The sequence below is a fragment of the Palaemon carinicauda genome, chromosome 13 (genome assembly GCF_036898095.1).
Source record: "Palaemon carinicauda isolate YSFRI2023 chromosome 13, ASM3689809v2, whole genome shotgun sequence".
Lineage (NCBI taxonomy): Eukaryota > Metazoa > Arthropoda > Malacostraca > Decapoda > Palaemonidae > Palaemon > Palaemon carinicauda.
The window spans coordinates 111,977,166-111,990,129 of NC_090737.1; the positions used below are offsets into that span (position 1 = coordinate 111,977,166).

The window sequence follows — 12,964 nt, forward strand, 5'->3', positions numbered from 1 at the left end:
CTATTTAAGCTTCAATGTTTTATAGATAGTAGGCTAATCATCCATGATTTGAGACTACAACTAAAGAGTTTTTGGGTCCTTTGACTAGCCGGACAGTACTTTAGTGGATTATTGTATATGGTTACAGCTTATTTCTTCTTTGCCTACACATACACCGAATATTTTGGCCTAATCTTTTCACAATTTCCTCTATCGTCATATACCCAACAAAACTAAGATTACCAAAGAATTCGTTTTCACTCAAGGGGTTAACTACTGCACTATAATCATTCAGTGACTACTTTCCTCTTGGTAAGGGCAGAAGAATCTATTTAGCAATGGTTAGCAGCTCCTCTAGGAGGACACTCGAAAATCAAACCATTGTTCTCTAGTCTTGGGTAGTGCCATAGCACTGTCATTATCTCATGTTTCTTCACATTGTTTCTAATTTAGTGTTTTTTAGTTAATGTCATCATGAAAAAATCTGACTTGGAGTAATTGTGCTCAGCAAAGAACTGATGATTAAAAATCATTTGCTTCTAGGGAAATAAGAATACAATTTGACTACAAAACTAACTTTTTTTGCTACAACTCAAGAGAAGAAATAGTGAACTACCCTCAAATCTGCACTTTTTGGTGCATAGTTAAGAGTCCCTAATTTCGTCAAACCAGATGACACTACCATTCATTCTCCAAATTAAGAGGCAGTTTTTTGGGGGGCTGATAAATTTCACAGTAAGCAGAATAAAGAGAAACTCACCCTTCCTCAATCATTTTCCCTGACCCTAAACTAACAAGTTTAGCTTTTGGTCCCATAGAATTAGAACACACTCAGCTACTAAATATTCTATGAAATTTTGCAAGTTAGAGAAAAGACAAGGCTCTTCTGATATATATGAATCAGTTGAAATTCTAGGGGATATCCATGATAGCAAATTTACTTTTAAAAGGCTCATTCAGTTTGTTTCCACTTCAATTTCAGAAAAGATAGAAAAAAAAGGCATATGGATCGGTATATCCTACGGAAATATTTCAATTTATTTTCATTCTATTTTATTTCAAATATTGTTCTTTTACCTGGTTTTTAGCTGCTATTTCTCATCTTAACATGTTGGGTCGAACCTTGTGGTCTATTTTATTCCTTACTCCAGATCTGGATATTAGTCACTAGAACTATCGTTCAGGTAGTACTTTCTGCATATTTCATAAGATTTTTCATAATTCATAATTCTAATTTTACCAGACTATGCAATTTTGCTATGTAGTATCAAGTATGCAGTTAATTCTAGCAGCTATGTTTTTTTTTTCTTTTTTTTTTTTTTTTTTCAAAATAAGGCACAATAATGTATTACATTATATTCCTGAGGTTTTTTTTTTCCCCAGCATTGACCAGATTGTGGAATGTTCTTCCTAATTTGGTGGATGAATCAATTAGACTTTGGAAGTTTATACTTTTGACAAATCCTTTCATGCTGAGTGGGATGACAGAAGTATATTTTTTTTTTATAATTCATATATGGCTGATTTATTCCTACTCTTCTAAAATATTTTATGTTTTTATTCATTTCCCTTATAAAACTATTTCATTAATTTCTAATACACTTTCCTCATAGGGCTGTTTTCCTATTTGAGTCCTTGGGCTTTGTCATGGGTGGATAGAATAATATAGAGAAGAATGTAAAAACATGTAAAGTTTCTACTCTTAAAAAGTAGAGACAGGAGGTCTCGCTAGAGTTTACCAAATACTGTCACCGCCATTGATTGAGGTCAAGATATTTATTAGATGTGCCTAGATCAGCAGACCTTGGGCATAACGATCGTCTGTTGTAGCCAGCGTTATGGAAGGACCCATAGGACAAGGAGAGCCTGTTGTCGCCGGAGAATATACATTAACGTAAGGTAAACACATGTCTTGCTTCAATTATAGCGCCATATGGATCATGATTACACCAGCAGAGCGTTCGGGAAGATGCGATCAAAAAGGCATGGTTTTAAGGAAAACCAATAAGGATGAAAAAAGGAGAAACTCTTTTTATGGAATTGTCCATAGTTAGCTCCTCCCATACAGGGGTATATAAACTTCAAATAGAGAGAGGACAAGAAAGAGAACGAAAGAGAACAAGCACAGAGAAAGAAAGAGAACGTAAGGACCAGAATGCAGACGTGACCAGCATTACGAAAACTTGTCCGAGATGTCAGAATGAGTTGACCTCCGTCGTTATTACCAACCACGAAACGCCCAGACCTGAAATATCCACGTTCCTGAATCGTCAAGATCTGCTGTGAAGAGTATCCTCGTTTCTTTTAAGTATTAATTGTCTGCTTTCTTGACTGTTCCCCTATTTGCAGAAGTGTAGTTTAATCAGATGATTTTCTTTGTTCAATTCTGTGCTTCCTAAGTACTCAATCTAGAAACACTGATCTTTGACTAGTTGTAAATAAAAACTAGCAGTCATGGATACTTTGCCTCTAGGCGGCGTTGACATTATTGTTGGCAACGATTTAACTACCTCCAAGTGCCTGAAATGATAGTAACTAGGTCAGGATTAGATACAGATATTGACTACGGTCATAGGTTGTTCGAAGATTCTAACGTAGGTAATAGAGGCGGTGATGATGAGCTTAGCATGAGTGTAGCTGAGAAAACTGACTATCAATGTGGATAATTTAAGCAGAGATGATGATGTAGCTGTTGAAAGAAGTGACGTACAGATAGACAATGTAATAGGCCCAAGTAATACCAGCTGTAGTGTTTCGGAAACTAGCAAATTGAATAAGGATGAACTAGTTAAGATGTAGAGGGAAAGTGAAACACTAACTCGAATTTTTGAATGTGAATTGGATGATGAGCCTGAAAATGTTTGTAAGGAGACATTTAGTCTACTAGACAAACTTTTGTGTCTCTATATTCGTCCTAAGACAGGTAGCAAAGAGGAGGTCATAGAGCAATTAGTAACTCCTAGGATACTTCGTGAATCAATTTTGAAATTAGCTCATGACGAACATGGACATTTAGGAGTAAATAAAACATTCAAGTGTATAAGTAAAACGTTCTTTTGGCCTAAAATGAAAAGTGATGTGAAGAGATATGTTTTAAGTTGTCCCGAATGTCAAATGGCTGGCAAACCTAATCTAGTATTTTCCAGAGCTCCGTCATGTAATATTCCATCGGTAGGAGAACCTTTTTAGAATGTCGTAATTGATATAGTAGGCCCTTTGATCAAAAGTAAGGGAGGGAATATCTATTTATTAACAATCAGTGATAGACTAACCCGATATCCAGAAGCAATCCCAGTAAGAAATTGCAATGTAAAAACTGTAGTTAAATGCTTGCTGAACTATTTCTCTAAATTTGGTCTTCCTTGCATTATACAGAGTGATAATGGTAGCAATTTTGTATCAAAGTATTTCAGAGATAAAACGAAAGAATTAGGGATTAAACCTGTAACTTCCACCCCGTACCACCCTGAATCACAAGGATTTGTTGAACGTTTTCATCAAACTTTGAAAAGTTGCTTAACCCTGGATAGGTACGCTCCTCGGACACCCCTTTAAGGGTATACTCGGACGCGAACGACCCCGACGCGAAAAAAAAATTCTTGAAAAATCAGTTTTTGCAGTAACCTCTTTTTTTCTTTTGCCAAAAAAAACTTCAATGAATGCTTAAAACAACTGTAAAGATAAATACTACTCATCTGCAGAAAAACTATTTATTATAAATATTTTAAGAAATTAAGTAGAAAAAAAAAAAGACCTGACATAAAAATTCATAAAAAAAAGTTTATACATATATACACAAATCCTTTTAGGAATTGATTCTTGAATGTTTAGGACACATCTTGATGTATTTTGGATGAAGTCAGACCCATGGAGGTGAAGATCTGAAATGAGAAAAAAAGGGTAACTTTTTTTGGCCAAAAAAATTTGTCCAAATTTCATGAATTTTTTTGGGTACCCAAATGAAATAGGAAGTGGCTAATTTTTTTAGGGAATAAACATATGTTATCCTAAAATAGAAATATGTAAAAAAATCTTCATTATTTTGTAAATTACATTTATATCAGGGGCCATAACTAAAGGTAATTTTTTGAGTACTTAGAAATTTCGTAAAAAAATACATATATTTAATATATAATATGATATTTATGCAGGTAAAAATATACCAAAATATCACAAATTCTATAGGGAACAAGAATATATATAGATAGGGCAACTTACGCTTCGGATATGTCCACAAAATGGCCGCCAACCACACTGACTCAGACTCCCTAATCTGCCACTTGAAATGTAGGAATGGTATGTCAATTTCAAGGTGTTATTTACTAATCTAATTATTATTAGATATGCATAAAAATTGTATGGTGGGTTGCTGGATAATTGTCGATTATTTTACGACTATAAAATTAAAATTCTGACCCAAAAAAATTTTTTTGAAGGGAAATAAAATCGAAAAAAAAAAACAAAAATGTGAAACAATATAATATTTTAGCTAAAAAAATTTGATGATATTCAATCAAAAAAGAAGTAAACAAAATTTTCCGACAAATAAACATCTAGAGGAATCATTACTCTGTGATAGTTCCTTAGTACGTAGTAATTTTGAAAGAAATGGGAAAAAACGAAAAAATGGCAATCACCGGAAAATGGAACACATACCTATATATACGCCATATCTGGCTAAAAAAAAGATAGGCATGGGTAGCCAGATCATCTAGAAACACTTTCCAACACTATAAAAATATAAGTTTTGCGACACTACTGGCCAATTCCTTACGGTAACATGACTAAGCAAAAAAATGCAAAACAAATAAAAAGGGGCACTCGCGGAAAAATGGCTAACATTCTAATATACGGCATTTCAGAAAAAAAAAATTCAGCCACGTGCTAGGCAAACCATCAAGGCACATTTTGCGACAAATAAACATCTAAATGAATCATTACTCTGTGATAGTTCCTTAGTACGTAGTAATTTTGAAAGAAATGGGAAAAAATGAAAAAATGGCAATCACAGGAAAATCGAACACATACCTATATATACGCCATATCTGGCTAAAAAAAAAGATAGGCATGGGTAGCCAGATCATCTAGAAACACTTTCCAACACTATAAAAATATAAGTTTTGCGACACTACTTGCCAATTCCTTACGGTAACATGACTAAGCAAAAAAATGCAAAACAAATAAAAAGTGCACTCGCGGAAAAATGCCCAACATTCTAATATACGGCATCTCAGATAAAAAAAAAAGACATGCACGTGTTAGCCCAACCATCAAGGCACACTTTCTAACACATAAACATGAAAAAAAAAATCAATAATATACGGCAATTCCTTACTACGTAGTAAATTTTTACAAATATTGAAAAAACCAGAAATTGGCAACCGCAGTTAAATACCCAATATACCAATAACTACGTCGTATCTGACAAAAACAAAGTCACGCATGGGTAGCCAGATCATCTAGACACACTTTCCAACACTAAAAAAGCAAAAGTTTTACGACACTATTTGGCAATATCTTACGGAAAAATGACTTGGCAAAAAAATGAAAAAAAATTAAAAAGGGGCACTCGCGGTAAAATGCCCAACATTCTAATATACGGCATCTCAGATAAAAAAAAAGACATGCACGTGTTAGCCCAACCATCAAGGCACACTTTCTAACACATAAACATGAAAAAAAAATGAATAATATACGGCAATTCCTTACTACGTAAAATTTTTAACAAATATTGAAAAAAAAACAGAAATTGGCAACCGCAGTTAAATACCCAATATACCAATAACTACGTCGTATCTGACAAAAACAAAGTCACGCATGGGTAGCCAGATCATCTAGACACACTTTCCAACACTAAACAAGCAAAAGTTTTACGACACTATTTGGCAATATCTTACGGAAAAATGACTTGGCAAAAAAATGAAAAAAAAAGGAAAAAGGGGCACTCGCGGTAAAATGGTCCTCGTGGTGATGAACGACATTTTAACTAAAAAAAAAATCATGCACATGGTAGCCAAACAATCCACCAAGACTTTCCACAACTGATAACCTATACAAGTTGCACCATTCTACGACAATTTCATAATACGTAATAACTTTGATAATTATGCAAATTACCTTAGAAGGGTAAACTCGGTCGCGCTCGACCCCGACGCGTCTCAGAAATCGGGGAAGGAGTACAGCTACAGCAATGCACATCTGGACACTACTAGAGCGTGTAGGGGAGACACTTCCTGCAGGTCAATCACCCACAAATTCAGTCACGGGGGTGAGTCACGTGAGAAAAACCTCTTTTTTTTGACGCTCGGGGTCGCGTACGACCCACCGTACCTATCCAGGGTTAAGGAAGTTGTGTAATAATTTTGAACATGATTAGGAAGAAAAGTTACCTTTTGTCTTGTTGGCTTTACGATTAGCTCCTAATGACACCATAGGATTTAGTCCTTTTGATTTGTTGTTCGGTCACACTGCCAAAGTAACTTTAGAAATTTTAAAGTATAAGTAAATGCGAGAAGAAGGTAGAAAGGATTACATACAGAATATCGAAGATCACAAATAGGATTTAAGGAAAGCCTGGCAGTTGGCAAAAGAAAATGAGAGCAACCGTTAAGGGGAAACTAAAAGGAAGTACGATCTCAAGTCTAAAGACCGAATTTTCCATGTGGGTGATAAAGTCTTAGTATTAGTCCAGAAAGAAGGCCCCTCATTATCTTATGAGTTTGAAGGTCCATTTCCTATCATAAATAAAAGGGGAAATTTGAATTACTTAATTGATATGGGTAGGCGTAGAGCTAAGTGGTGGCACATCATCTTGCTAAAGAAATATAATGAAGGTCCAGTGCCAGTTGCAACCCTGTAGCAGAGAGAGATTACTTTTGAGAAAAACTCTGATGTTCTTAATAATTTCACGTTATTTAATTCAAGCTTATAAGAAGAAAAAACAAGGGAATTATTCAATGTGTTTTCAAATTATCCAGAAACTGTTAGTGATAAATCAAATTTAACTAATCTTTTAGAACACGATATTGAGTTGCAGGACATAAAACCCATTAGACAAAGTCCTTATTGTCTAATCCCAGAAAAAGCAAATTTAGTTTGACAAGAAATTAAGTATATGCTAGACAATGGTTTGATTGTTCTTAGCGAAAGTGACTGGTGTTCTCCAATAGTTCTTGTTAAGAAGGAAGATGGATTAGATAGGTTGTGTATTGAATTTAGGAAAGTGAATAGTGTTACAAAACAAAGTAATTTTCCCCTCCCCAGGATAGAAGATTGTTTAGATAGGAAAGGATACGCCATGTTTATTTCTAAACTTGATTTGGCCAAAGGTTATTGGCTAGTTCCTTTAAGTAGTTGAGCACAGAAAATATCCGCTTTCATAACACCTTTCAGTAGTTATGAACCCAAAATTATGACATTAGGTCTACGAAATGCAGCGTGTACTTTTCAAAGATTAATGAATAGAGTTTTAAATGGAATTGATAACTGTGTCGTGTATTTGGATGATCTTGTAGTATTTTCAGATACATGGGAGCAACATTTACGCATTTTAGCTAAGTCCTAGCAGTCCTTGAGAAAGCAAAACTTGTTTTAAATCTGAAGAGATGTGAATTCGGAAAAACTTCGATCACATATTTTGGTCATAAAGTGGGTCTAGGTAAGATTTGTCCAAAAGATGGGAACATAGAGGCTATCATCAACTTCCCAATCACTACCAGTAAAACACAGGCAATAAGATTCATCGGAATGATTTCATATTTCCGCAGATTTGTTCCTAATTTTTTTCAGAAATAATTGCTCCAATAACTAATCTTTTCAGGAAAGGACGAAGTGTTGTATTTGGTAATGAATATATCAAAGCTTTCAATAAGTTAAAGGCCATAATGATTCACGAGCCCACACTAATGTTGCCCGATTTTAGCAAGGAATTTAATTTAGCGATAGATGCAAGTGATTCTGGCATGGGAGTTCTGTTGCAAGAAGTGAATGGGACTAAGCACACTGTAGCTTATTATTCGAAGAAGTTAAATAAAGCATAGCAGAATCAGTCAACTATTGAGAAGGAATTGTTTAGTTTTGTATCAACTTTACAACATTTTGAGATTTATGTACGTAGTGGTCATGTTTTAACTGTGTATACTGATCACAATCCGTTAGTTTACATAGATAGGTTTAGGAATAAGAATAAACGTCTCTTGCGTTGGAGTTTAGAATTACAAGATTACGATAGTTCATATAAAGGGAAATAATAATGTAATAGCCGACAGTCTTTCTAGAGATTTTTCAGAATTAAATGGATGTCTTTTTTTCTCTCTCTCTTTCATCAACAAGTAATAGTGTGTTTTGGTTTTGCTACGTGATGCAAAAGTAATGAAGTATTTGTTTCTCAGTTTAGGAATAAGCGATTTTCTCCCTTGATAATTTCGTTTAAAAAAAAAGATAAAATTAGTAGATTTCCCTTTTTTTCTTCTTTTATAGGGACGTGTCATGGGTGGATAAAATAATATAGAAATGAATGTAAAAACATGTAAAGTTTTTACTCTTAAAAAGCAGAGAGAGGAGGTTCCGCTAGTGTTTACCAAAAACTGTCACTGCCGTTGATTGAGGTCAAGATATTTATTAGATGTGCCTAGATCAGCAGACCTTGGGCATAACGATCGTCTGGTGTAGCAATTTGAGGAGCCAGCATTATGGAAGGACCCATAGGACAAGGAGAGCCTGTTATCGCTGGAAAATATGCATTAATGGATGGTAAACGCATGTCCCGCTTCAATTATTGCGCCATATGGATCATGATTACACCAGCAGAGCATTCGGGAAGATGCAATCAAAGAGGCGTGGTTATAAGGAAAACCAATGAGGATGAAGAACGGAAAAAATTTCCTTATATGGAATTGTCCATAGTAAGCCGCTCCCATACAGGGGTATATAAACTTTAAAGATAGAGAGGACGAGAGAGAGAACGAGAGAGAACAAGCACAGAGAAAGATAGAGAACGTAAGGACCAGAATGCAGACGTGACCAGCCTTACGACAACTTGTCCGAGATGTCAGAACGAGTTGACCTCTGTCGTTATTACCAACCACGAAACGCCCAGACCTGAAATATCCATATCCGCGTTCATGAATCGTCAAGATCTGTTGTGAAGAGTATCTTTGTTTCTTTTAAGTCTTATTTGTCTGCTTTCTTGACTGTTCTCCTATTTGCTGAAGTGTAGTTTAATCAGATGATTTTCTTTGTTCAATTCTGTGCTTCTCGAGTACTCATTAAAGAAACTGTGATCTTTGACTAGTTGTAAATAAAATTATGTTTTCGTTCGCGAGTTTTCTTTTTATATTCCTTTTTTTCAATTTGGTGACTGTCGATTTATTCAAATTTGATTTATCAATTCAAAAGAACCTGGTTCGATCGCCATGAGGATCGTAACTTTCTTGTAGCATTCTTTTTTCCAATTAAGGCTTCAGCATGTCTAATAATAATAATAATAATAATAATAATAATAATAATAATGATGAATATGATGATGATTATTATTATTATTATTATTATTATTATTATTATAAAATCTACAACAACAAAAACAAAAACAACAACAACAACATCAATAATAATAATAATAATAATAATAATAATAATAATAATAATAATAGTGAAAGTATAGAGTAGAAGTTAGAGAGAGTTTTCAAGCATGCAAAACTATTAGAAGAAGAACGTTCTGTGAAAAGCTTGTATACTTGGAGAAATCTGTTTTTCATTTTTGAATGGAGGAAATTTATCCTAAAACTGGGGCCTTTAAGGCTATTCTGCATCTAAGTGTAGCAAGGGAAATGTCTGACAAGTGCACCATGAAATCTAAATCAATAGAGATTCGAGAGCAAAAAGGACAGGAAAGGGAACTAGATGATAGTGGCCGAGGAAAGGCTAAAAATTGACTCAAGTAAGGTTTACAGTGCACTGCTTGAATTGCTCTAAAGACATTACCTTCCCTGAAAAATATGCTACTAAATATGTTTGAAAGATTATCAGGAAAGGAGGCGGAAATGTACTACCCAGGACGTCAGTTTCTTTTGATAGTAAGTCATTAACTTACGCATCAGAAACTTGGAGTTTTACTAGAGCCTTAGAACATAGGCTAATTAACACTCAAGGAGCAATAGAAAAATGATGATGGGAATTACACCAAGGGACAGAAAAAGACCAGCAACGATACGTGACTAAACTGAGGTATTAGGTGTTATGACAACATATAAGAAGAAAAAAATGGACATGGGCAAAAAATATTATGAGTATGGGAGATAATACAAGGACAAAAAGATTAACAGAATGAGTCCTAGTAACTGTAAACAAAGCAGATTAACGAAGATAAAAGGATGGTATGACAAACTAAGAGAATTTGCAATTATAGAATAACGTGGAAAGACTTTAAACAGATGCGCATGGAAGGACATGTCTGAACAAGCAGTGGACTTGCAACAGCTGTTGATAATGAAGTCATTTAAGAATGAAAATTTGCACTTACCCGCAATTGATAGTAACCAGATAGAAGCTGTGACCATCGACTCATAGAGATAATTGTCTTTACTTTTCTCGCTTGGCATCGACAGCATGATCGACCCGTATACAGTTCCCAGTATGAGACAGATGAATGCAAGTAGTATGGTTAAGAAGGCACAGCAGTAACAGATGCCCATATTGGTCCCCTAAGACAAAAAGCCGAATCAGTTGAATGAAATTTTGGTAAATAATAATGGTCAAATACTTCATTAAAGAGGTATAAACAGTTCGAATTTATCATAAACAACGAATAATATATAATTTTTTCTCTCTCTCTCTCTCTCTCTCTCTCTCTCTCTCTCTCTCTCTCTCTCTCTCTCTCTCTCTCTGCAGTATCTCCTTACCTCGACCGGTTGTTTTTGTTTCGGAGGAACTATAACTACCGTCTGCCCCTGTGGTCCCTGCATATATTTAACTGTAAGAAAAAAATAATTATGAAACCCTTGGATCTCCTACAAATTCTCTAGTGAAGAAATATGTCTTGGGTGATAAAATAAAGATCCATAACAAGATGATAATGGTCTGGAAGGCAAACTTACACAAACACATATACACTAAATAAACACACAGAAACATATCTCTCTCTCTCTCTCTCTCTCTCTCTCTCTCTCTCTCTCTCTCTCTCTCTGAACATAGACATTCATATATATATATATATATATATATATATATATATATATATATATATATATATATATATATATATATATATATATATATATATATGAGCATAGACGTTTGTATATCGACTTAATATATATATATATATATATATATATATATATATATATATATATATATATATATATACATATACTGTATATATATATATATATATATATATATATATATATATATATATATATATATATATATATATATATATATATATATATGTATGCATGTATGTGTATATATATATATATATATATATATATATATATATATATATATATATAAATTTATATATATATATATATATATATATATATATATATATGCATATATATATATGATTTTATATATATACAGTATATATATATATATATATATATATATATATATATATATATATATATATATATATATATATATATATACTGTATATACATACTTATATATATATATATATATATATATATATATATATATATATATATATATATATATAGAATGAATGTGTACTTTCAAACGAATTGTGATGATGTGATATTTTTAAGAAAGTAGTCTCACCAACAAACGAGATTTCGACAAAGAAAATGAAAACTGAAAATTATAAAGTAACTCACAATCTACTTGGATAATATTAATGCAGTAAGAGAAGAAACATGGCGCCAGACTTACTGTTTCTTTTTATTTCGACGATCCTACTCATTGTGACGTTGGGCAATACTAGCGCGATAGCTTCAAACAATTTTTTTTTCCAATATTCAATGAACATAAATGTATCACTGTTTTATAAAACAAACACTTTCATAGCTCAGATCGTCAGTACAATTGGCAATTCTTATACATATCACAAATAGGCACTCTCTCTATCCCTTCCCATCTCTTAACGTTCAGACAAAATTTATCGACATTCTGGCATCAGCTTTCCTTGTAGGTGCGACAAACTACCAATAGCTCCAACCGTTTGAAGTGATCTGTGCAAACTTCTTTTTCATTCATAAATGAAATCTAATCTTTTTCACTGATTCTTTTGTTCCTATACGGATGCATGATATATATCCTGTTATTTGTGTAAAGGGTCTGTAAGTTCTTCAGTCGTTAATAAACGGCTCAGAAGACACTCCCGTCCGGATCGTTTGTTCTAAGTTGACTGAAAGGAAAAGTTACACCACCCTTTGCAATGGAGTTTTGCTCACTCGCCTTTCGTGTAGTAAGGATGTTCTGCCCTTGGCATTGACTTAGTTTTAAGGCTTTCGCCTCTCATACATGTGTTACTTCTGGATTGTTTTTTTTTTTTTTTTTTTTAATTTTTTTTGCAGTGGTATAAGTTGATAATACTGACCGAGTAAGTTTAATGCTTGAGGGTACACTCGGGCACTCTATCTAATTTCTTTTCATCTCGTCTTGTTAATTTTTTGATAGTTTATATTGAGTGAGTTGTGATCCTCTCACGCTCATGTGCTAGATGTTTCCACCAAAAACATTCTTGTAATAAACAGAAAAAAATAATCATGTGGATAACTAGAATAGAAGATGGGCACTTAGTTTTAATGATGATAGGAACAAGGAGACCTTTTAACGTTAAAGGAGCGTTAGCTCAGAGAAGAGATCGTCCTCTGGTTAAAGGAAGAATAAAAATGTAATGAAAACAGGAAATGAATTAAGGTAAGGGAAGGTTTCATAGGAAGGGAGAGTAATTTCTGATGGTGAGGATGGGGTTGGTGTGCTCCTTGGAAGGATACCCGAGGATAGTGATGTAGAA

General features: G+C 33.7%; 1 protein-coding gene across 1 annotated transcript in view; it reads right to left on the minus strand.

Annotated features, from left to right (window-relative positions):
* The window catches only part of LOC137652355 (uncharacterized), a 37,487-nt gene extending 25,112 nt beyond the window's left edge, over nucleotides 1–12,375 (minus strand). The window contains exons 1-3 of the mRNA XM_068385715.1: nucleotides 11,878–12,375; nucleotides 10,878–10,948; nucleotides 10,499–10,679 (exon numbers count right to left, since the gene is read on the minus strand). Coding sequence (XP_068241816.1) covers nucleotides 10,499–10,679; nucleotides 10,878–10,948; nucleotides 11,878–11,974 — 349 coding nt within the window. The 5' untranslated portion in view covers nucleotides 11,975–12,375. The remainder of the gene's footprint in view (nucleotides 1–10,498; nucleotides 10,680–10,877; nucleotides 10,949–11,877) is intronic.
* Between the last annotated feature and the right edge of the window lie 589 nt (nucleotides 12,376–12,964).